The sequence below is a fragment of the Mastigoproctus giganteus genome, chromosome 3, assembly GCF_048544385.1.
Source record: "Mastigoproctus giganteus isolate SK-2022 chromosome 3, ASM4854438v1, whole genome shotgun sequence".
Taxonomy (NCBI): Eukaryota; Metazoa; Arthropoda; class Arachnida; order Uropygi; family Thelyphonidae; genus Mastigoproctus; species Mastigoproctus giganteus.
The window spans coordinates 91661046-91687816 of record NC_143577.1 but is presented as its reverse complement, the minus strand read 5'-3'; the positions used below and the strand labels follow the sequence as shown (position 1 = coordinate 91687816).

Sequence of the window (26771 nt, the reverse complement as noted above, 5' to 3'; positions counted from 1 at the left end):
TTCATTTTGCTTAATTTGTGGGGCTACTGTTCTTATTTAATCTGTATAAGTTATTGGCCTGAGAAATCATCATCGAAACCTGTGTATAGTTCAGCCAACGATCACGTGATTGCTTTCATCTAAAAGATGCGCACAAAGGAGGATGGGAAAACTGGATATCGCCATTCCAAAGTTCTTCACTAGCACGACACCCGAGGGCACAATGAATTAATCAAAACCCGAGTTGATCTCTCTCACGGCCTTTTCGTATTCACCCTGGGCAATTTGCTTGAAAGAACCTTAACGTAATGGTGCGATCCACAGAAGTGCGATGTTACTTTGTCGTGGCTTTCCTTTATTTCAGACAAAAACGTTAGAATGCGTTTCTGTGTGTGCGTTGGTGACCTGCAGTCATGCAATCATAGGATGATGCTGATATAGCTCAACGATAGTGCACAACTACCATTAGGAGAAGAGACCATCTCTTAATCTATAAGCGTTTCTGTTAATTTTTTTATCTAAATATAAGCCGTAAACAGGGAGGAAAACTCAATCATTTCTTCCGTACATGCGTTTTTTTTTTTTTTCTCCCGTATATGCGGTGTTTACAATGAGGGTCATTATTACAAGATTTGCAACACACACTCGAATTCAATGAGAGAACTTCAAAATTATAAACTAGTTAATATTGTTTTGACCTTTCTAAAATGATGAAAAGGAATTTTCCTGTTCTCTATCGTGATTTTTGTCTATTTAATATGCTCGGTTAATGCAATGGCTTTAATTCTCATACTGTAACAAAGTTTTTGCCTTAAGCAAGAGGTTTTAGTGTTTCCTAAATTAAGGGCATCCAGGTATAAAATAGATAATGCTATTTTAAAAGTATCGCTTTTCCGGAAAAGGTTAAAATAGCATTTATCTGTTTTATAATTTTGAAATTCTAGTTTCGTATATCATGTGGCAAGCTCATATTGAACAATATTAATGGCCCAATAGGGAATCATCCGCAATAGCAATCGCCCGCTATCTGATGATACCAGATTACAAGTCCGGAAACAGCCGGTTGCGCCTTTTAAGTAAATGTTAACGTTTTAGTGATACTGCTTGAAGGTTGTTTGAGCCAAGACAGGAGCAAGTTCTAATTTTCAGTTAAATTATAAATACGGTGCACAATTATTTGCAGTTTAAATATTTTAAAATGCGGATGTAAAAGTATACGTTAATCAATTCTCTCTATTTGTGAGTCTACAGTTCAAGGTGATTTCAGAGGAAGTATGGGTGGACAAAGGCTTAAGAAATAAAAATGGACCACTTATACAGACAAAATAGTCAATGAAAAAAAATCAAAAATAATGCCCTGAAGAACTTTGCTTTCTCCTCCAATAAAAAAAAAAATAATTCACTTCCAACAATATTTTGTGATGGAACCCTCCCCCCCCCCCCAACACACCCCAATACAGAACGGAAAAGTAATCCCAAATTACGCTGGCTAGTAACTAATTTCGTTGTCTAGGTTTTCAATCTGGTCAGAAACGGAAGATAATCACAGGATTAAACTTTAAATATCATTGTAAGAAGTTCAACCTTAAACAAGTATCCTTATATACTGGTATGTCAGATAAATTTTCTTATTTGCGTATTATTTGATCTGTTATCAGGTAGAACCGACGAAAAGTTACTGTAAGGAGTAAAGTTCAGAAAATGAAAAACGTTAGGAATAAAACTATAACACACAAAGCGAAAATAAATAAAATTTACTTTTCAATTTCATAGTTAAAACTAGTCTTAATAATGTTCCCACTTTGGCCGGCATTAAAAAAACACGATAATTTCCATTATTTGTTATGAAGTAAAGAAGATTAACAGAGAAATTACTTTGTTTTGGATCAAAGTAGAGCAGTTTCTTGTTTATTCTGCAGTAAATAAAACTTGTATTTGGCGGTCAGCCAAAGTATACCGGAAGCTCCCTTATGCACGGATTCATACTTTATCCCACAAAGACAGAAGTGAAAGTATATTCGATTTTTTAAAATCATTTTCCTGACAATGGATTACCCAAAGGCTAAGTCGTCAAAAGCAAAATTTTAAAAAATGCGAATTATCCAACTGTGGCATAAATTGTCTATGAAAAATGTTAATAAATGGAAATGAACGCCGTCCATTAAAGTCTTTACTAAGTGATGAGGGATTAAGTTGTTATCGACTGATCATTAGGTTCTGAATAATTTTTGACTCCATCTAAATATGGAAGAGGTTTCTTCTCTTGGGATTAAAACTTTTTTGTGATGTTTCCATTTTAAACAACGGGATTTCGAGAAGCTAGGTGGAATAAGATGTTCTTTACCTAAATAAAAAATAAACGTGTGGTTGGGATACATATGAACACAACTGGCCATTAAAGAGATTCTGATAAATTAAAGTTGAGGAATGTCAAGTTAATAGTTTTTATTCTCGTTTTCGAGCCAAAGTAACCAAGGCTGTGAGGCGTCCGTATATTCTGTGGTCGGTTTGTCTCTTTTTCTGGATGAAATCCCAAGTTTTTTCCTCTTAGGGGGAAAGGAGACCGATTAAATCAACCACACGTGGAAAGCGCCAGTAAATTGATTCCCTCTCGACAGGATTCCAATTCTGACCTTTTTCGTGGCCCGTGTTAGACGACGATCGTAACCAATGTGTTTTCCGGGAAGTTCAGAAAGAGAATTTTGTACCTTTTTAGTGAATCGTAATGCTTTGTTTTTATTCAGTCAAAATTATTTTTAATAATGAAATATTGAATTGCGCTCAAGTTAAAATGCCATGATATAGATTCTCGAGACGTTTTAGAAAATAAATCAGACCTGTAATCAGCCGTCATACGTTGGGAAAATAGCGATTGTCTTCTTAAAAAGGAAAAAAAAAACCAAATCGGTCCGTTTTAATAGGATATATCTTCGTTACTTTATACAATTTAGAAAATTGTTTAATGTAACATAACATATATTATAACCCAGATTTTCAATGGTTTTTGTTTGTTTAGTTTAATTTTTTTAAACGAAATTGAAATTCTCATAGTTCTCGACACCCTGCACACAGTAAATTTTGACTGTGTGCAGGATGTCGTGCAGATAATTTTATTCTCTCTTGGGCCTTCAGGACAGCTTGCTGCAGGGTGGTAACTAATTCGTCAGCAGTGCAGACGCTGTATTGGGTTGGATCCGTGAGAGGGAAATCGGAGAAAGATCTTTCGAAAGCTTCCCAGTCAACGTTTCTGATGGAAAATCTGACTGATGGAAAAAGTCCGGAATCCTAATTGTATTGGTGTTTATGGTTGTAGTTAAGGTTATGGAGAACCGGATAACTGATCCCTAATTGTCCAGTTGGGAATGACGTCCCAACTGGAGACTAGAGGGCTAAGTTTCCTTGTGGAAATGCTGTAAGTAAGTTGTATACTGACTAGGCTGATTGTGGATCGTTAGATTCCTGCTGATGATGTCCTCAACCAGCTAAGTTCGACTACCAACCAGGTGTTGGTAGTCGAACTGAACCAGAATGCGATTTTGCATTGGCATCAGTGGTTATGAGGAGTGATTCGGGGATGAAGTCCAAGAAGTTAAGGGAGTCATTGATATCTGCTGATGTGGGGGGGGGCAGTAAAGTGATAGTTATTTGGTTTTTAGGAGTATTAGCAACTAAGGCTATATTTCTCTGGAGATATGCGGCGATCATTCCCTGACCTTTCCGCACCCCCGTATTTGGTGGTCACGGGCTCGAACCCCGGTCTAATCAAGAAGCGTGTGCTACGCACTGCTGCCCACCTGGTTCTAACCGGGGCTCTACACCACCTTCTAACGGGACATGGTTCCTTTAATGCCAAACTTTCGACCTTCGGAATAAAAGAATCACCACTATGCCACTGCGGTGAAAATCAGACATGGACACATCTGATGCATGAATGCCCCCTCTTTGATGATATAAGATGTCACTTTATAACAAAAATATGTTTCAACCCGAAGGATCGGGAACACCTTGTACTGTTGGAAGAGGAGTACTATAGAGCCCTCTCGAAATTTTCGCACGAACTGTTCAGCAGACTACGAGCATTACCACAACTTCCCTAAACTCGACACTGGAACTCTGACAACTGAAACGGACAACAATGACTAGGACTTAACTGGAGGAGACCTATATCCCCTTAGTGACACCATCCCACACTGACACCCTGATTATTGTAACAGCAGTGGATGGGATCCTATCCCAACACTGACCAACTAATGGACTGTACACTGTCATGGACCTGACGAAGCCACAGCTTTGCTACATACACGCCATGTTAGTGATCTGAGCCGGCTCCCTTGTTCGGCCCTTTCTTCTCCCTTACCCCGGCTGGGGGAGGTGACGGCTTTCCTGTCTCCTCCCCTCCTTGCCGACCCCACTCTTCCCTCTGGTGGGGTATGGGCATGCCCACTGATTCTACCTGGGGTCGTCTCCCCTATTGACCCCATTCTTCTGTCTTTATCCCTCCAGTCTTCATTCTCCCTACCCAACTCTATCTGTATGCAAGCGAATGTCCCACACGCCAAAAATAACCGTGTCTAAATTACGCTGTTCGCCCACCATTTTGGCTTTTCTAATTCTAGCGCAATATTCCCATGCAAAAAAAAAAAAAAAAAAAAATTTTTTTTAAGGTCCTAGCCACTGAAATCCCAGGAAACTAGGTGGCAGGACCTGCCAGAGTGCAAATTTAAACTAGTGGTCACCTGGTCTGCCTCCACGGGGCGAAGTGCGGGCAGCGTTGGGCCTCAGCTGGGGTCCAGCGGCTAAATGGCCAGAAGAACAACGGTACATAACACAACACACTCACATGATCCATACACTTTTAAATCTCTGGCCTTCCCAGTGAACTGGTACACTCACAATGAAAGCAACGCGGAGATGGGGGGAAACCCCTGGTGCCGTTAGACACTTAACACACTTTGCACTTTGCTGCCCACCTGGCTACGGAGGCGCCGTGACATAAGGTAGAAAGACTGTTCAGAGTATGACTTGAATGGACGTTGCGAACTGGTTGCAGAGTCCCTGAATGACTAAAACATCTAGATCTCTGTTAAGCACCACATTGCATGTTTTGGGATCTGCCTGGGCAGGTTGAATAATGAGTATGAATGGTGTAAACAGTGATTTTTGCAGAGAGAAGAGAATGGGTCCTAGTGACAAACGGCTCCTGAAAGATGCCGACGACAGAGTGGCACTCTGCAGCAAGGCAGATTTCGTCTGGCACAGTACGCTACATGTGCCCTTTGATTCGCATAATCTTTTGACTCCGGAATCCAGGTATAGAATGGGAATTATCAGAATAGTGGAGGGGGCTAGCAATGGAATCATCTCGAAGAGTAGAAGCTGGCATCTTGATTTATTGCTAGGAAATGAACCTTCACTTTGTTTGCACTGAGGTTCACCATTAACTGTAAAACCTATTCTCATAGGGTGCACTTATTATCACTCTGCCAGATCCACTTCGTTCCGATAGGAGTCTCTTCAACTTATTCGTATCATTGAGGACGATTCCACACAGAGTTTTTCTAGTATCTAAAACTGAATTAATAGTGTATTCAGTCTTGAATACACTATTAATGAATAAGTGTATTCACTCTTCTAAATATATTTAATAACCTGCACTGTTCACTCCCCAGGAATAGGCGCAGTACGAGCAATAATAGCCATTGCGCTAAAAACCAATTCTAACAACAGTTCATGTTTTGGCAATGCATATGGCTATGAACAGCGTCAATTTCCGAATAATTTTTTAAGTGAACATTTCATTCGTTCATTCATATTGCATTGAGAGACTTCTTTCCTTTACAATGTCAACTTTTGTAGCTAAAAAAGATTTCGGTGAAGGCAATGGCTTAATCGCCAGATTTCAGAGTTACCAAATATGCTCGGCGCTTTCCGTAAGTTTCTTTGCAAGGTGTGAAGGTTGTCTGTTAATAGCGTATTACCATAAATTATCGTAATATCTATTTTAATTTTTTTTAAATTAAACTTGTTAGACCGCTTAGTTGGAAACTGTTCTTAATGCAGTCTCTGGGTTTTGAAATGTTAAGTCGAGCCCCGATGTGAAAGTAACTTTTTCTTACTTCGAAAATCTATATTTCCACGATTTCGTGATCTTGCATGTTATTGCAATGCAATCCACCTTCGTAAAGGAATGAGATGTTAATATATTTTATCTGGAGACTATTGTAAGTATTAATTATAAATATACTTAAATTGTTTAAGTATATTTATAAGAAAACCATTTAAGCTGAAAACTATTTATGATTAAATTCATTTTTTACGTATGACTTATTTCTATTTGGTATTTTGTCAATGTACTGTCTGTGCTACAACGGCGAAATTATATTTTTCATTGCAGGCCTGGCATCGTCGGTATTTCGTTCTACGAGACGAGACTCAAGACAGAAGCCCTCTGCTGGAGATGTACGAACAAAAGGAATGCACGGTGCCAATTTTGGGCCTCGGAGGTCCCAAACTTACTTTGGACTTGGGTCAATGTGTGCATATCGGATTCACCTCGGACTCCAGTCGTTTTCCATACGCTTTGGTAGTAGTGTGTCAGGGCAGGTCGCCGGTGCTGTTGGCTGCTGAAGACGAATTAGGTGCAAGATCGTGGTTATTAGCCTTAGGTTTAATCACTCACAAAGGTGCTGGCCATAGTTGGAAAAGTTCCTTAATTAAACCTACTCCTCAAGTCAGTGTATCAAACAGAACAAGCGTATCTGAGTGTACCCCTCAGAACACTACATCTGGTTCGACTATAGTGGACAGTGCTAGTGGTACAGTGTTATCCCTGGACTACATGGAATGCGGAGTAGATGGTAGTGTATTTATTTTTAAGATTGGTACAGTTTTTGTCCAATCTATTTTTTTTTAAGTAAAATAATAAATTTTACCTTAGTAGTTGAAACAGATTTGTAAAAGAGATCGCTCATTGTTTAATGAGAGATGTCTCAAATTGGATTTTTTTTAAATATTTCATGAAAGAGCGCTATTTACCAATTAACCAAAATTTCCAGTGATTATTCCGAAATTAATCTTGTATTTCTCCAGAAATTGTAAACTTTATTAGTATCAGTTTGAGTCAAGAAACAGGTACGCAGCATTTTAAGGGAAGGAGAACGAGAGGACAGAGAAATATCATTCCGAATATTGCAAAGAGGTACTTGTTTATATAACCAGTCATTAGAAACAGTACCAAAACTGTTTCTCTGCTGTTTACAACTTAGTTTTCGTAGGTGAAATTAAATGGTATCATTTGCTTTTTCAAACATTTTTTTTTCTTCATTGCTGGACTGGGGACTATGCTGTATTTGCAACGTTGTGATTAAACATAGATGACGGTTTGATAAGAAAATACTAAGAAAAATGACTAATAGAGATGGACAATCCAAACTCATTTGCTCTTTAAACTTTTTTAATTATCTTCGTCAAGAAACTTTGAATTTGCATGGAATGATATTTTTATACTCTTTTTGAACTCCTCTGACCTCGTGTGGCCGTCCTCGAGTATAAACAGAATTTATTTTACTTGTACGTCTGGCGCACATCCGAAAGTGTTCTTCAGTAACGGTTGTCAGCTGCTCAAATTCTTGATCGATGAACGTTTAACCAGTAGTGATTAATGATACAATGACTAGTAATGCCATAGGTCTTACGACTTAATTCTATTCTCCTTAAAAATATGCTGGATTATTTCGGATTTTTATTCCAGTGAAGACATTTGCATCGATAAATGAGTTTATGCTTATGTCATAACGTAGTTTCGTATGCATTTTTTATTAATCTGTTTCTTGTCATTTTTATTTCCGCTTTTTCTCTGTCCATTGTTTTTTTTTTTCCTTCAAGCATATGCGGATTAATTTTAAGCTGAAGAAATAAAAAGGATAATTTTGTTTTTTTTCATTTTAAGCATCATTGTGTTCACGAAAACAATGAAGATTTCATCTCTGATTTCATAATCAGATGAATTGCATTAAACATGAAGTTCTCTGGAACACTGCTTATATCTTTTTTTTTTATATATTAGATATTCTTAAGTTAAAATTTTCACGATTTAATCTATTACAGAAAATTTTGCTCTTTTTTTATGTGACGAGTCTATAATAAAACAAATTGCAGTTAAAGGTAGTGAAGGTGGCTCCTTTTGCTCTGATTTAAAATATTACTTGAGCAAATTACTTAAGGAAAGCTTCCTCGGGTATTATATTTCTAGTCTGTCATTATTTCTTAAAGTAACCTTTATAAAACTGTCGGCTACAATTTCAAATGATAACTCGCGCCATTATTAATTTTATAGCGTTTTTATAATCGCCGCATTAGCATCAGTAGAGGCATACAATGCAAGAAAGCAAGCATCAGCCAAAAAACAACCCTCCCATTTCACTCCTCCATTCGTTCCAAATGCCTGTCCAGCTCAGCCTTAAATTTATTCAGGCTATCAGCTTCCACAACAAAAGATGGATGTCGGTTCCACCAATCAACTACCCGCTGGTTAAAGGAAAATTTCCGCACATCTATCCTACAACTATCTTTCGTCAATTTGAAACTGTAGCCCCTCAGGTTCTTAGTCTGAGGAAGAATCAGCATTCAGCTTGCTCAACCAATTCAAGACCTTATACACCTCAATCAGATCACCTCGCAGGTGTGTGCCTACTCTCCAGGCACTGCAATTTGCAGAACTTAAGCCTTTCTTGGTAAGAACACCCTTTGTTCCCCTTCTTTGTACTCGTTCTAGCAACTCTACATCCTTCCTAAAATTAGGCCTCCAGGCCTGTACACAGTACTCTAGGTGTTGCCTGACCATTGCCTTGTATAACGGGATAATCACCTTCCTGTCCCTGATAGCAAATTTGGTAACTATTCTTGGTAACTAGATCATTTACTGATGAATTTGTATTATAAAAATTGATATTTGTTGTTACAGAAAGCTTCATAAAACATTTATTTTGTAATGTAATTAAAAGTTAATTTTCTTAAATTTTCTTAACCTGCTGTGGCAATTTAAGTATTTTGCTATTATCACCTGTAATTCAATAGCACTGTAGGCTGTTCTTGGAGTAAAACACTACGAATTGATTTACTTTTTCCTTCCTTTTAACCATTTATGACACAACAGAACAGAATTTTGCATTATAGTGTCTCAGTAGACGTGTTTAATCATTTATTCGCGATGAGGGTTAACCTCCCAGGAGAGGAATATGCTTTGAAAAATCTAATATATTTCTTGATGCTTTTTATAAAGCACTTCCCTGACCTGGAATTAACATCCTTCGTTCTTTTTATTTGATATTCGCTGGCAGACTTCTTTAAACTGCTCGAATTATTTTCATATTCGCTGCACTCCTAAATTATGCAAACTTCCTATATAGTATGGATGGAAAATGAGGAGTTTGTTATTCTGCGAATCTCACTTTTATAAATACCATCGAAATTTCATTTCAGTACTCGCTATCAGCAGAAGGAACCAAGCAAGAATAAACTCATAACGCGATCTGTAATTTACTTTTAGAGTATAAACAGCTTTAAGTTTTTTTTTATCATTAAATTCTAAAAAGTTCCAAGTAACGAAAGTTTTTAAGTATAAAAACAGTGAAATATTTGGTTCACTTGATTTAATCACACACCCGAAAGTGAATACTTTAGCACCAAAAAAGAAAAAAATAAAATTACTCGAAACAGTAATCAGCAGTGGAATAATTGTCAAATGTTAGTTGGGTATTGCAGTTAGAATAAACAGTTATCCCTTTCGCTTAGTTTATTGCTATTTATTTTAAAAGTGGACCATTCTGCTGCTATTCAAGGGGGCGAAAAGTTTTGTCAGAGAAGACTTCTATCGAAGGGAGGATTTCAGAAAATTTGTCAGATTTCTATCGAAGGGAGGATTCCTATCAAAGCAATTTTTTTTAAATATGTTTAAACAGCTAAAAATTTGCTTTACTTAATTATCCATTAGCTTTAATAGATCCAATTCTAAGGGATAAAAATCCGCGTAGTAAGTACATTTAAAAGCGCCATATTATAAAAAAGAAAAATTAAATTTCCCGAATAAATTTACATTAAATAATTATTACAATTACGAAAATCAACGCGCATTTCATTAGTCCCAATTTCACAAGCAAGAGCCATACCTCTTAAAAACTGACTTTTTACAATCGCATGCCATTGTCTTCAACAGAACACGCGCGAAAAAAATGTAAGGAAGATTAAGCAAACCATTAAAAGCTTTCTTGTAAATTTTAGAAATGAAAGCTTTCTTCTCTTTTGAGAAGATGACAAAGATCAGACAGCTTAGCTTGTAACCGTATTACAAAAGGAATCACTCGTGGCAATAATATAAGAATTCTTTCTTCAAATTGCAGTTAGACTGTCCATATTTTCAAATGGACAAAAGTTCAGCTCAATAATACCTCACACAAACTTGCAATTATATTAATATTCAAACCAGCCTCGGTATAAAGAAACTGAACCACTGAAGACGAATGAAAAGTCCGTATGAGATGAGTTTGATGTCAAATTTAATGAGAACCAGAATCAACAGTACGGGGGGGAATCAAATGAAAGAAACGAGATTTGTGGTACGTAGCAGAATATTATCGTTCTACCAAGGGGATAAAGTATGGTGGTGGCTGCTTCTGACTCAGTGGCGAAGAGGGACACCGTATACATGTGCATATTGCGATACGCAGATCACTATGTTCAAGATAGGATTATGATCTGATTGCAGTATGATCCAGATTCTTGTGACTAAACAAAGGAAACATTAGCAAAGAATTGCAAACAATTTCTGTGCTTGGTTGTTGAAACCATTGGACAAACCAGACAAAAAAACGCAGTCAAAATAGCTTCCACCCCATTATGACGGCAACATGGTGATGTCACAGCATAATTCCATATTCTGTGTGATAAGCATTATAGAACCAAAATTTTACTAAACGAAGATTTAAGTAATATCAGTGTGGGTATCCCCAGTAGCCTATCATAATTGGAGACCTTAACAGTGGGGAAATAACTTTTAAGCATCGGTAGTGCTACTCATTTTATAAATTCTCTTTGCAATCGGCTATATTTATGAAATTATAGCCGACTTAATGAAATAAAATATGACAAGTGTTCAGAAAAAAATTGCCTAATTGTTCGACATTATCTACTTGATATGCTTTTGGGTCTCCTTTGATTCAACTGCATTTTGTGGAACGACTAGAAGCAGTTCTGACCTTAAAATATAATTCAGTTTTGTGCTTTCACTACTACAAATGTCAATCTATTAAGAACGATCAAAGAAGGGTTTGGTAAGCCTAAAGTACTCCATAAAAAAATCTGAAAAGAGACCTCGATAACTGGCGAATAATATCATAAAGCGCAAAACCTTGGTGGGTAGCAATACAGATATGACAGCTTTCTCTTGCTGTATGAGTAAGACTTAATTAGTGCTTGCAGTTTTATTTTCCAGTCTTGTGAAAGGACACAAGTTCAGTGCGATTTCTTTGGGGTTCGAGCCCGTGACCACCAAATACGGAGGATGCAGAAGGGTCAGGGAATGACCACCGCATATCCCCGGAGCAATATGGCCTTAGTTGCCAATTGTGGGGGGTGGAATATGAAGAGAATGATTGATTTATATTTATTATTTTGATTTATTATTTATTCTTTTTTTATTTTATTATTTTTATTTGTTCCCTTATGAGTTGTTGTCCACCTTATTTTAATTTCCCCACTTGCACATCTGACTTTACTTTACAGGAGAATTCCAGACTCAAGGGAACTTCTCAATTATTTATAATTCCCTTCGGACAGGCTGAGTGTTCAAGAATGACAAACAACACACACATTAATATATAACATAACATTTTATTTACACTTAAATACACAATATAAAAATAACGCTCAAGCACATTATTATTACTCAAATTTGCCTATGTATTATCAGTTATATATGGCAATTAAATACATTTGGTTCTACACTAGAAGGTTATTTCTTTATACACAACAACTTAATATCTTTACAAAAACTGCTATAGCTTCTTCACACATGAACAATAATTACTTAAGAGGATTAGGTACACCCTTTCTCCACTTTAAATGAAATTCTTACCTTATGTATTGATTTAGGAATTTCACTCTTAACTTCCGTTTTAATTAGTACCTCATTTTGTCTTGGGGAATATAATTTCACAACTTTCTCTAATCAAGACATAGTACATTTGACATCAATTTCTGGACAAATGCTGGTCCCAAGTGTTAGCTACATTCATAAGGCTATTTCTTTCTCTGTATTTCTCTACCCTTCCCTCCCAAAATATATCATACCTATATGTTAGACAATAACTAATAACAAATTAAATTTCTCTCCTTTTCCTTTCTACATATGTCTAATTATACATTAATCAAAACTCAAAACTATCATCTGACTTATCTCTATATTTATGTATATATTTATATTTTTGTATATCCTTCCTTTAACATCTTTCTAAACATTATACTAATCTGATATTAGAGTTCCAACAGTCCTTTATTTGTGAGGGAGAATACTATATATATATAGTCACTTAATTTTACGAATCGGATTTCTCCGTTTTGGGGCCTTCAGCTTCTTGTCTGGGAATGGCATCATCGTTTACCAACTGCATTCATCTCAGAACTTCAAGTTTCTCCATGGGCTGCAGTCTACGTCTGGACAGGGCATCATTGTGTCTTTTACGAAATTTATGGGCTCGTCTTCGATACTGCTACTTAATCTTCGGTTCAGCTATTCTGGCGGACTAGGAATTACAACTTTATCTTCTCAGCTCACTTATCTGCGCCTTGCCTTGCCTTCAGATGGTCGACTAGGGCTATTTCTCTCCGTACACAACACTTATTTGCATCTGGCCACTTTCACTACCTTCCGGTTACGGACTATGCTTATTTTCTCCTTACCAAGGCTCCTACTTTCAGCTTCACAAGGCTGCTTCTTTCGGTTTACCAAGGTTCATCCTTTCACTTATTTTCACTCTGGCCACTTTCACTTCCTTCCGATGACGGACTAGGCTATTTCTCTCTAATATATTTCTTCCATGACCAACTACTCGACTGTTCTCTTTTATTATGAAACTCATCTAACCCTTCTTAACCCATTGACTGTACTTAAACTTATCTTACTACTCCATCTTAACTTCGTCAGAACATTCTCAACTGGCTGGCAGGACAGGACAGGATAGGATAGGATTTATCTAACCCTACACAACTTATTACTCATTTTCCCACTAACATTGTCAAAACCCAACTCTGTCTTTCCTAACTCATTTCCACATTACCCCCACATACTCAACCCGGGGTTCTCACTGTTCCTAACTCATCTTCATAACCGCCCACATAAAGCTCAACCGCTGGATCTGATCTTACTAACCCATTTCTATAAACCACCCACATAAAGCTCAACTGAGGGAACTGTTTTTTTTTCCCTGCTCACTCACTTTTGTCATCTCAATCACGTACCGCCTCCTTATGTCGGGCCTGCCTATTTTCTCAGATTTTACCCAATCTTCTCATTTTGTCTTATTTTCATCATTTCCTATTCGTCCTTTAAAATTTCTCAAGCTGTATATTCAGAGCTCATTTTAATAAATTTCCAAATTTTTCCCAGGCAATCCGCTGCTTTGAAGTTCGCCGTCACCTTCGCCACCCCTCGTTAAACTTAGCAGATTTATTTTACATTGCTCTAACAACCTTGCCATCGCCGACAGTCAGACGCAAATGTGATTGCTAGCCGGAGTAATTTGACCTGTATTTACTACCTGGCCGATATTTTAGGTGTCACCGGACAAAGGGATGTCCCACAATGTTCAGTATACAGCCCTCTTGTTCTACAGAGCCATAGTTATTCGCACCTGCACGCCAGTAGTGCTGTCACCATTCCCGTTGTTATTGTTTGTTCTTTGCCACCTTGGGAACTGAAATGTATCCCTAATTGCTAATAGCTTACCTCTCCCTTCTCTAATTCAACCTTGTCTAATTTTTAATTCCTTGTGAGTGACCTAGAATAATATTTGTGACTGGAAATGTTTACTGTCCTATTTTGCTATTTCCTAAGCTTTATCTTAAATAAATTTCACTCATTTCTAAAATATTAACATGTAAGATTTTACATCTTACACAATGCTCCTAAAAACCGAATAACAATAACATTTCTTTGGAGATTATATAAATGGTAGTCACTCCCCATAGACCATTCAAAGCATGTTCTGTTGAAGTGAAGTTTAGTTATTTGGAAGGCCATTACAAACAGACTATACCCTGAATGTATGGGTTCACTAGAAAAGCTCTGAGGAAATGCAAACCTTTTTGAAAAGAAAATTTGAGCCAATTGATCCTACAAATGGGCAAACATAAGTCTTCCATCCTACCTCGATACCTTACAGCAGAGATCTCCCTAAGGAAATATTTCTGTAGTTGATACTCTTACTGACAATGATTCTAACAAACCATTCATCAAATTCCCCACAGCGTGTGGAAAAGATCTGAATTCCAGTCCAGGCGATGACGGGAGGATTTTTATGGGTCTTTTTGAAATTCATTCAAAACTTTCTTCAACGCAAAACCTTTGAAGTACGTTACCAAACAGTGCTTCCTCGTATCTTTACTGAAGAAGGGGTCTCACAAGGATCAATACTCTTTTTTTTTTTTCGCTTATGCTGAAAACCATAACTCAGAACATTCCCGATACTGTAGAAATATATATGTACGCCGATGATCTCATATCTTGCAGTTCAAAAAATATTCATACCATTAAAAGACAGCTACAACTATCCATAAATAAGCTATGTCTGAACAAAAAACAGTTGCGATTCACTTCAAAAAACGCGAGCTGCATCCAGAACTTCGGCTAAATAATCACCTGATCCCTGTCACCAGTAACCTTTGTTTCCTGGGTTTAATGATAGACACCAAACTCAACTTTCTCTCACATATAGCATACCTCCGAACACTGTCTGAAGAAACTTAACATGCTGAGATCTATTTCTGCCATGAAATGGGGTGCTGATAGATGCACCCTTCTGCATCGTGCCATTATCAGGTCTCGTTAGATTATGGTGCTGTTGTCTATGGCTCGGCTAGGGAAAGTGCGCTGACTAGACTCAATATTGTCCAACACAGTGCCCTACGAACTGCTCTAGGAGCGTTAGAACATCCCAGACCCATTGGTATCACTCTAAAAGATTTATTGCATACCTGGAACATTCCATTTGACAATAAACATCAAGAGATCAATGTACCTGATCCACCCTGGTCTGTAAATCTCATTCACTGTGTGATACCTATTTTCATCAATGTGGTAAGAAATGTCTCGAAAATGAAAGTATTAAACAACTTCTTCATGAAGGCCATTCCGTTAACAATTCTCAAAGTTCCCTAGATGGTTCGTATATACAGGTGGTTCAAAAACACACTCTGCCGTTGGTGCCGCAGCTGTCTTTACTTTTACAGTTTCCATATCACTACCAGTTGAATGTAGCAGTTATACTGCAGAATTATACGCAGTAAAATTAGCCTTAGAGAATATAAACACTTTGCACAATGCTAGCAGTGTAATATACACAGATTCCATGATGAGTACAGTATCTGCATTGAAGAATAACTCTTCAATATCGCATTCCATCATAAAACAAATCTTATCCCGTTTAAATAATCTACGAAGTAAAAATCACTGAATGAAATTTTGCTGGGATCCCAGGGCATTCATCACAGTAATGAGAGAGCAGATCAGGCAGCCGAACAGTACAACACCAGCAAGATACCAAGTGCCATATATAGATTATTTAAAGCATTTGAAATAAAAAAAAAATCTGTACTTTTCAGTGGTTCGAAACTTAAGTCGCAATTAAACAACAAATTGCTCCAAATCAAAGAGAAACCAGAATTTTGGACAAAATAGATGTCCAAAAACATCCATACCAATGTCTTCTAGGGCACTTCATGTTCGTCCTACTTTTTGTGTAGAAGAAAACATAATTCGTATTAAAACTTGTGCATTGAAATATATTTTGACAATAAACGGCCTCTTTCTCAATGGAATAAATATTTATCTTTATTCAGTGTACTGTCATATGTATTTTTTCGGATGCAGTGTAGAGCTTGCTTTTCTTTACACCGTCTTAATCTGTGTGTAAAGTACTTTCAGAATAGAATCTAAAAAAAAAAAAAACTTCTTTACATATAAACTGCATAATAAATTATTTGAAGATACGATTTTTAGCGATATTTCTCCGTTCATTATATCTCGAAATATTTGATTTAAATGTAAATTTCGAGGGAAGAATATTACATTCAAGTCAAATTAGAGGAAGTATTCTGTTTACTGGCTCTTCAAAATAACCTAGAAAATGCCCCAAGGGTAACGCCTCGACTCTTTAATGAAAGTAAGGGAAGGCTGTCAAGGCTTTGTAGACATTTGTAAATATTGAAGAGTTGCATTTTTTTATTGCGACCATAATTTTAGTTGCTGTTTTGATAGGAAAAACTGATTTAAAATTGGAAGCGGTTTTCTTATTTTTAAAATAACTTGGTGATTACAGTTTGATTCCAAAAGGCGCTCTATTTGAAGCGTCTTTTGTGTTGGGCGCTTCAGAAACTTAGACCATAATTGCGCCCGTATATAATATGCCTGTAAATTGCGTGTGTTCTCTGGTCGATTTCTGTTTTCTTCACGAAAAACTTGTTTTCGGGAGAAAAATCATGCTGCCATCTCCTGAAACCGACTGACTCATTCACGTTGTGGAAAAGATCCTTAAATTCTTCGCGTCATTCAGGGCATTTAAACTCGGATCTATTTCATCCGGTGTGGGGAGGACGGTAATTACAGTATTTCATCTGTGCTACCCACGAGGACGTTACGCATCTAAACTAGAGAAACTTTTCTCTAATGTTTCTTAGATTTTATAGTATTGCATAGAGGAGGGGTCGGCAACCCTTTTTGAGAGAAGAGCTATTTTTGATCTTTTTTTAAAAAAGAGGGAATTTTTTAAGAAATGGAATAGTGGGAAGGAGTTTTATTAAAAAATATATATTTTGAAATATTATTTATTAATACTGAAAAAACCTAACAAACATCCAATTAGATACGAATTAATGTGACTTTTGCTGTTGAACTTCTTGAACGAGTCTTTCAACATCAGGCGAGTATGCCGAAATTTTCATCTTTAAACATGTTATTTGGTTTTTAGGAGCATTAGCAACTAAGGCCATATTGCTCCGGGGATATGCGGTGGTCATTCTCTGACCTTTCTGCATCCTCCGTATTTAGTGGTCACAGGCTCAAACCCAGGTCTAATCAAGAAGCGTGTGCTACGCACTGCTGCTCCTGGCTACGGAGGTGCTATCTTTAAACATGCTGAGAGACTCGCTCAGTTAAGACTGTTTCTTGATTTATTTTTAATATAATTCATGTTCGTAAATATTTGCCCACAGAAATTCGTCGAACCAAAAATTGAGAAGTCCAAACGCAAATATTTTGAAATATATATACGTGTCCGGTAAGCTACTCCACACATCGGACACAATTTGGTTTTGCTTTTTCAACTCTTCTATCGCCGTCCATTTTTGTAGAATTGCAAGGACAGCCCTTTGCCTTCCAAAATCCTCAATTTCAGTTTTAAGGCATTATAGTCTTGCACTCCATGTCCTTGATTTTTTTAAGTCCTCGAACTCCATTTCAAATTGTGCTTCATGTGGGCTAAAAGTTAAAGCCGCAGGTTGCCAACCGGGATGGAAGGGGTTGAGTAAGGCTTTAGCTTGCATGATTTGGATGACCAAGTTCTTACTGCTATATTTAAATGTAAGTAGGATTAATAATTTAATCTGTGCTGTACGGATTTTTACTTGTCATTGTAACCCAAATGCAATACAGAAATAGGACATTTATTTTGAAGTTTAAAACGTTTTTACTGGCGTTATTCCAAAAATTTTGTAACGAGAACAAAAATTTTGTTTCATGCGAAAAGCGTTACGAAAATTTATTCCAGTATAATTTATCTTCTGCTGGACCAAATTTGATAATTTTGCACGGGGCTTCATCTTAGCTCTATACTAGAGGAAAAACTTTCAAACCTCTGAAAATTGCAGGAGTTTTCTGATTTGAATTCTACTCGCAGATTTCTGGCACTGTTTGGGAAGCTATGGAAACAGCCCCTGCTTGACGCAGCTGTTCCATCACGAAGGGGGATGCTAGGAACGTGCCATTAAAAGAAAGGGTGATTGTTTATTGGGATTACTGTCGTCTGGCAGTGTATCACTCTAAAATAGCTCATCTCGAAAAATATAAAATGACATTATTTCCTTTGCGACGTCATCAAAATGTTGCGCTTCACATCTGATTTAAAATAAACTAGTTGATCTCAAAACTTTCTCGATTTGTCCACTCAACCTCGCTTTTATTATTTTTTTTTCTTTACAATTAAACTCTGAAGGAGGCTGGAAAAGAGTTCTGCACATCTATGAAACATTCTTCAACTTGGACATGTGATCAGATCTTTCGATAAATACTACACGTAATGGAACAACTATAGATGGTGTATTTAGTCGTGAACGCTTCAATGTAAAAATTATATCCTACTTTAGTCATTACAGACCAATACTTTCAGTAACTGATATGTAACTATTATTAATAAAATAAAAACGTTATATTATCCATGAATTTTATTAATATATGAAAATTAAAACGTTTTTAACGCCTCCCGATGAGTCTTAAATGTTAAATATGCTACGGACAGGACAAATTATGTATCTGTTACAGAATTTTTTTATTTTTTCTGAATATTTTCCCCCCATTGACGTGGGCCCTATACGTGGTGAGGGGACCTCCAGTGATGCTAATCTGGAAGGCCAGCAGCGTCACTGGGATCTAACATCCATACCTTGGTTTCGGACCCAAGTGCCAAGCGATATTAGTGACCACAGCGACTTTCATAGTGATTATCTGGTACGCTTAACTGTATATACGTTTCTCCTGAGTTTCGTAAGACCGGTAACTCTTGAATATTATTTTTAAATACATTTATCCAAATACTGTAACCTAGAAAATAAAATCACCTTTCTTTAATTCCTTTTTTATTTTTAGTTTATACTAACCCTTTTTTTCTTCGCTTGGTTCACTAAGTGGCACAGCTCTTGCCTGCACGTGGCGGGGTTGGTAACCTAGGAGAGATAGACAATCTGGCGTCTCCGTAGCCAGGTGGGAAGGAGCAGCAGTACGTAGCACACGCTTCTTGATTAGACCGGGGTTCGAGCCCGTCACCACCAAATGCGGAGGATGCGGAAAAGTCAGGGAATGACCACCGCATATCCCGGAGCAATATGGCCTTAGTTGCTAATGCTCCTAAAAACCAAATAGCAACAACATAAAGACGATCTCTCAGGGGCAAAAAGAGCACGTCGTGACAAAATCAATCGCTGACTTATCTGGGCTGCCAGACACACCCCAGACATCCAAAATGAAAGACATGCCGGAACTCCCAAACGCCAAAAAAACTGACAGAACATTATTCTATTCCTACTTTCTTAATTATCCACTCAACTGGTGAAAATGCAATTGGAAAACTCTCACCATTTAGAGTCCAAAAGGAATTAGAAAGTAGAGCTGGACCTCCCAAGACTGAAAAGACTGAGGTCAGGAGACGTCCTCGTAATGCTAAACATTCAGAGCGACTTTTGAGCATTAAACAGTAAACTCTTTGCAGAACTACCAGTAACTGTGACACCCTACAGATCACTGAATTCCTCCAAAGGAGTGATCTCAGACTGGGATTTACTAGATGTGTCTGAAGAGGACATGCTAGAGAAACTTAAAGAACAAGGTGTTATTCAAGTGAAGATAATCTCCACCAGAAAAGATGGCAATCTGACCTCTACACGAAATGTGATATTGACATTTAACACACCGCATCGTCCAACATCCATTAAGGCTGGATATCTGGTATGGAATGTCAGACCATATATTCCAAACTCGCTACGGTGTTTCCGATGTCAGAAGTACGGACATTCCCAGACAGCTTGCCTGGGAACCCATACTTGTGCAAAGTGCGGTTCAATAGAACATGACTGCGAAGCCTGTACCGCCCTTCAACCAATATGCCTAAACTGTAAAAAGGACCATGTTTTAGCATAGGCTGCCTATGCTAAAACATGTGAACGTTGGAAAAACGAAAAACTTATTCAGAAATATAAAACAATGTTTCCTATCAAGAGGCAAAGCGGATCATCTCACCACCAATCCATTCAAACAGACCTACGTACGCCCAAATTATAAAAAAAAAAAAATCAGTCATCAGCAACGCAAACTGGATTTTTAGTACCTCCAAGAGTCTTTCTCGAATTATGTCAAAACCCTGTACAGTGCAACCCAAACTCAAGGAGTCAATACACCAATATCCATACCACGTGGTCCAAGAATGCAAAGAAAAACCAATCAAAACTCTCGGACATCAAGAAGAAATTGATATTAATAAAAAATCTGCAGAAGATGGTATACTAGAAAATTTTGTCGAAGAAGACATGGACATATGTAAGCCTTACTTTCCAAAAAAAATAAAATAAAAACAAGAACGAAAATCAGAACTTCAACACGAAAACCTTCTGAAAGCCTAACAAGAACCAAATAATGAACAAAATAATTCTGTCGAATTGTCGTGGTTTCCGTGCCAATATTGATGATGTTTATGATCTTACACCTAAATATACTCCAATATGTCTGCCTTCAAGAGACGTATTTAAAACCTCAAGATACACCAAAACTGTCTCAGTATAATATCTTTAGAAAAGACAGAACCCATCAAAATACTGCACATGGTAGTGTAGCTGTTTTAGTCAACCCGCACATTCCTGCCAAGCATATTTTACTAAACTCTTCCCTTAAGGCAGCAGCAGTCCGTGTAGCTGCTGATATCAACATTACAATTTGCTCTTTGTACATTTCACCTAGCTATAACTTTCATCAAAATGATCTAGATAATCTCATAGCTCAACTCCCCACACCTTTCCTCATTCTAGGAGATTTAAATGGTCATCACGCACTGTGGGGGCAACAACAACATTAACTAAAGAGGAAAACAAATTGAAAAATATTTGAACGATAACAACCTTCTAGTTCTAAATTATAGGTCACCTACATATGTTCACCTTTCTTCTGGAACTAATACTGCAATAGATTTGTCTATCTGCTCAGCAGCCCTATATCCTTCTCTAGAGTGGTCAATAAATGATCCACTTCATAGTGATCATTTTCTCATACTAATTTAATTACTTTAATTACTGAATAAGCCCTCTTATTATCCTAAAATTCCGCAGTGGCTCACTGATAAAGCAAATTGGCAGATGTATAAAAAAAACTAGCTAAATTTGACAAGAAAATAATCAATGAATCACCATCTGATGAAGCAGTTGAATATGTCAAAAACAATATTACATGCAGAAGAAAAAACAATCCCAAAATCCTCTTCAAAATTGCCGATACACCCAAAAATCTGGTGGAGTAATGAATGCCGGGCAGCTAAAAAAGAAGAAAATAAAGCGTGCAATTCCTTTCGTCGCAGTCCAACAACAGAATCTTACCCAGTATAAACGCGCGAGAGCAAGGTATGTTAGACGCTGTAATAAAAAGCAACTTGGATCCGCTTTACATCAACCAAGACACCGCTACATTTAAAATTTGGAAAATAATCAGAAAAATGAGTGGTAAACAAACACCACGATTCCCGTTCCTATCATGGAAGGGGAGGGGGGATAGAATGCTTCTGACCCTGCCCAAATTGCCAACATCTTAGGGGAAACTTTTGCCAAAGCAACAGATAATTACACACCAGCCTTCAGAAGATTTAAAACAAATGCAGAAAAACAAAAATTAAACTTCGTCTAAAGCGAATGAACAATACAACCTTACCATTTGCTCTCCACAAACTTGCCTTGACCAGTTGCCTCTGCAAAATTCTTGAGAAGATGACAAACCGTCGACTGATATGGTACCTAGAAAACTTCAAGTTGAGGGGGGGGGGCCCAGCCTTGATACACCAATTCGGACCCTGCTTCATGAAGACGGGAAGTCCCAGACCGGCCCGAGTAGGATCAATCGGCTGGTGGTTCTTACTGCTAGGGTCGACTGCGTTCCAATAAGTCTTCCCTCCCTTTGGTCCTGGAACGGAATCAAGGCTTATTTAAACGTGGGTATGGTGTTCCTAAGCGAACTTGGCGTCCAATTCGTGTACACAGTATCTGCTAGTTCACGAATGGGCGTCCCTTCATAGGGCTCCGTGGTGGGAGCCCTATGAAGGGATCCTTACGGATCGGAAGATACCGATAAGAAAATTCAAAATGATCCAGAACTGAGGATAGACAATCGGTGACACCGCTTTTCCTCGTACTCCATTCCTATATTCTATTATCTTATGAGATACAACAGGGCTTACCTTTATTTTTTGCTGTAGGATGGCTTCTTTCGACTAACTCTCCTAGTCCAACGCGTTAACAATTTAATAGTTAACGCGTTAACAATTTAATAGTTAACGCGTTGGACTAGGAGAGTTAGTCGAAAGAAGCCATCCTATAGCAAACTAGGAGAGTTAGTTTCTCATTTATAGTAATCATGTACAGCTTTCCTTTCAATAATGGTAGAATGCGTGGAAGTCTTCCAGTTTCAGTCACTGACATTTTATGAATTTTATTTCGAATCCCTTGTGGACCTAAATTAGTTAAATTAGTAGCATCTTTTTTGATAACAAATCTGGATTCTATAATTTTAAGTTCATCTGTTAATATCGCTTCTCCATTGTCTATTTTTGTAAGAATTTTAGAAAATGTACTATCGGACTTTCGAACAACTTGTACTAATTCATGAAATTGTAGTGAATACCATAATTCTGGAACAATCTCTAATGACTTGTTTATAAATTCTTTCGATTCCAATATAGAACGATTAATGTTAGCTGATATTCCTACTGATTTAAATGCAATTTGCAAGTTTTCTGCGTACTTATTCGCATAATTTTCATTGTCATGTATAGCAATGTTTGGGAGTTACTTCACGACGATCAGATCTACGAATTTTACTCGATGCCATCATAAAGGGAGTAATTTTCAATCTATTTTTAAATTTTCGTTCACATCCCAAATATATAGCTGGAAAAGAAAGTGCTGCATGTATATCAAATATGAAACTTGTTAGGGATGATTTCTGATCCGGTGCTATATATAAATATTTATCTTCAGACCATAATAATGTTTGTTGAATTAACAATAGTTCATCACTGTTGACAGGTTCCACAATTTCATCAATGTTCCTGTTCACTATCATCATTTGTCCCCAAGAAATTGTCACTTATTTTTATACCGTAGTATACAAAGGTGAATTTATCAAATACCGTAACCATAATTATGTTCACTATTTTCTTCTGCACACATCCTTGTAGATATGATGATTTATGGGAGTCTTCATTTTATATGTACATTAATGACACAATCGTCATCTAATTCTCTAGGTAATTGATGAACCATCGTATTTACGTTAATTGGTATATTTATTACTTGTCCAATGATTCCATATTGTCCATGTTCATAATGTAACAAGCACATTACAAATATTGCTTCTTCTGCATCTAAAAAGACTTGGTTTTCTCTTTCACTCTCGGCGTTACTTTTCTTCCAAACAGCTGCTCACTCTGTATAAATTGCAAATCCGCCCTGCCATGAAATATTGTTCCCTCATCTGGGATGGTGTTACAAAACTTCTCTCAGGCTTCTTGATTCCATTCAGAAGAGGGCAGTTAGGTTAATTAATGACTCATCTCTAACAGTCTCTCCACTCGCTGTCTCATAGACGTACCATTTCTGCTGCATGTCTTTTCTACAGATACTTCCATGGGCACTGTTCTTCTGAATTGGCTTCTATAATTCCCGCTCTGTCTTTCAAAACAGTCTGAACACGTGCTGCTTCCAGCCAACATTCATTTACTGTCCAACTTAACTCACAGAACCGACTTTTCATCTTCTTCGTTTATTCATTCAACTGCCATTTTCTGGAACAACCATCCTTCATACGTATTTCCTGAAAATTGCAATCTTCAGAAGTTCAAGTCCAATGTCAACAAATATCTTCTTTCGTCTTCTCAACCTCCAACCCCAAGCACTGTACTAAGTATTATAGGTTCTAATACCTCTCGTGTTTGGGGTTTACATTAAAAAAATATATATATAAATCCATTTGACGTGGCCATAGTTGGTAACCATCCCTCTTTTAATGAAGTATGACATCTATTACACTCATGAAAGTACTCACTTGTAAATGAACTTCATTTTGAAGTAATTCATATGAAGTTGTTGGAAATGACTTAAAATCTAATTAAAACCGTAAACGATCACAAACATTACAACTAAATCCAAATGGGTTTTTGTACACTATTTTTCAAACTCGCTGTCAGCTCGTGTAGACACTATAGGGATGTAATCAGGAATCTCATTAACCATTTCTAATTTCGCTTTTTTTCGCACGATATTCCTTCATTCGTTCTGCTGAAGTTTGATTCCTGATATGTATCAGGCATAGTAGAACTGTGGTTGGATTTCATTATGATTCGGAATAGTTTTAATTTCTAATATCTTTTCATACAGACGCTTTACGGAAAGCATTAAACAAACACAATTTGAAAGCAAGCATTAAACAGCATGTAACCAACATCCTCAATGAGATGCTACGCGAAACTGTCGTACGCAGTCCTCCGTTTTCAGAATGTTATCTCAAATGAAGGAAAGCACATACAACAGTAGCTGTGCAGAGTTCTAAGTTCTGATATTAAAATCTAATCCTAAGTTAAGTATTCCATCTCATGCTTACAGTGCCAATTTCTCCCCTGATGTCGGAAATTTCAACTAATTTTTTGTCTTCTACAAATCGCTTCCCCATACCCTGAATGACTTACCCATCGATTTTCACAGCGCTATGTCTAACCGTTTTGACACTAAGGTCTCCTGGATAGGGAAACTTATTTCATAACCACCCAGTATACACTGAGTGATCACTGAATTATGACCCCCTACCTAATACTTCGTAGGTCCTCCTTTTGCCCTCAATACAACAGCTATCCGACGTGGCATTGATTCAACAAAATGTCGGAAGCGTTCGAGAGGTATGGCCAACCAAGCTGTGTGTAATGCGGTCAGCTATGGAGGTGATTGGTGTATCCAGACGCCTGATATGCCTTTCCATAGTGTCCCAGAAGTGCACTATGGGATTGATATGGGGGGGAGAGTTTGGAGGCCAATCGATATGCTGTGGAAGTCAGCACTGTGTTCCTGAAACCATGCCTGTACAAGTGCCCGATGGCTCTGTGCATTGTCATCTTGGAATACACTATCGCCATTCGGGAAAAAGCGTAACATAGCGGGGTGTATAGAGTCAGCAAGCAGTTGAGGACAACGGAGACTAGTGATACGTTGTTCCATATGCACCAGGGGTCCAAGTTCCTGCCAGTGAAACATTCCCCACACCATACAACTGTCTCCATTGGCCTGCACTTTTGATACCATGCATGATGGATCGAGAGCCTCGTGTTGTTGACGCCAAATCAGTACACGACCGTCCACTGTGTGGAGTAAATAACATGACTCACCGACCACCACACCTTCCAGTCTTTTAACGTCCAACTTGCACGCGCTTTGCACAAGGCCAGTCTTTTACTCCAATGAACCTTGGTTAGGAGAGGATGTTGTAGGGGTTTTTGCTGGTATAGCCCATACGTGCAACGCATGGTCATGCCAGATATTGTTCCGGGGTGGCCCATTTTGTATTGGGTAGTCAACTCATGAACACTGCTTCGCCTGTACGAGTCGTTGGACCCGGCGCTCACCTCTAACTTCAACCTTTCGCTGACTTTTGCAGTTTTGCCGTCGTGTCGTTATTTGACCATTTTTAACCACACTGTAGTTAAATTGTACCAGTCCTGGTGCACTTTAAATACGGCGGCTCTCGAATCCCCCACCAGTTCAGCCGTTTGGGAAATCGAGTTACTAGCTCGTCGAGCTCCCACAATCTGTCCTTTATCAAAGTCCGATAACTCCTTTTACCCATCACGCTCGGAATTTTACTACCTACAGAACAACTGACACCTTATCTATGCTACGTAGGTCGACTAACTGCGCACTCTCATACCTCACGTGGTCAGCGAGTCGCATTCCCTTTTCATAAGGGCGGTCATAATTCAGTGATCACTCAGTGTATATACACATACAGGAGCGGATTAAGGTCGGTTGAGGCCCCGGGCGCAGAAGAAAATATTGGGCCCCTTAAAAAAAGAGACAGGGAAAATAAAAATACATGTTAACCAATTTTTTAAATAAATAAAAAATATTATGTACTATTAATGTTTTATTTCCAATAAAATTTGAATATATGTATAATATAATTAATAATAGCATAATAATCAAAGTTTTTAACTAATATGTTCAACTAATTTGTTGAGGTTTTTCGTGGGCCCTTCAGAAGTCGGGGCCCGGTGCGCCCGCCGTTAAATCGGCCTCTGTACACATAACAATTACGTCTATGGTAGCTGAGAGTAACAGCAAGAGCGTTATATGCTGGTGTTTGGCTAGAAACTTGATGAACAAGTGAGACTGTGAGCTCTTAAAGAAAATGGCAACACAGCCTCCCCTTTGGGCAACTCTAGAAATAAACGCAGATTTTACCCAGCTGGAGCACAGGATATAAATTTTTGTATTTATAAAGCCAAATCTCGGTGACA

General features: G+C 37.7%; 1 protein-coding gene across 2 annotated transcripts in view; it reads left to right on the top strand.

The window, feature by feature from the left end:
- Nucleotides 1-26771, top strand: part of LOC150088151 (docking protein 1-like) — a 263117-nt gene that overhangs the window by 160076 nt on the left and 76270 nt on the right. For both annotated transcript variants that reach the window (XM_090370591.1, XM_090370590.1), the window contains exon 2: nucleotides 6374-6836. In XM_090370591.1, the coding sequence (XP_090226717.1) occupies nucleotides 6374-6836 (463 nt within the window). The remainder of the gene's footprint in view (nucleotides 1-6373; nucleotides 6837-26771) is intronic.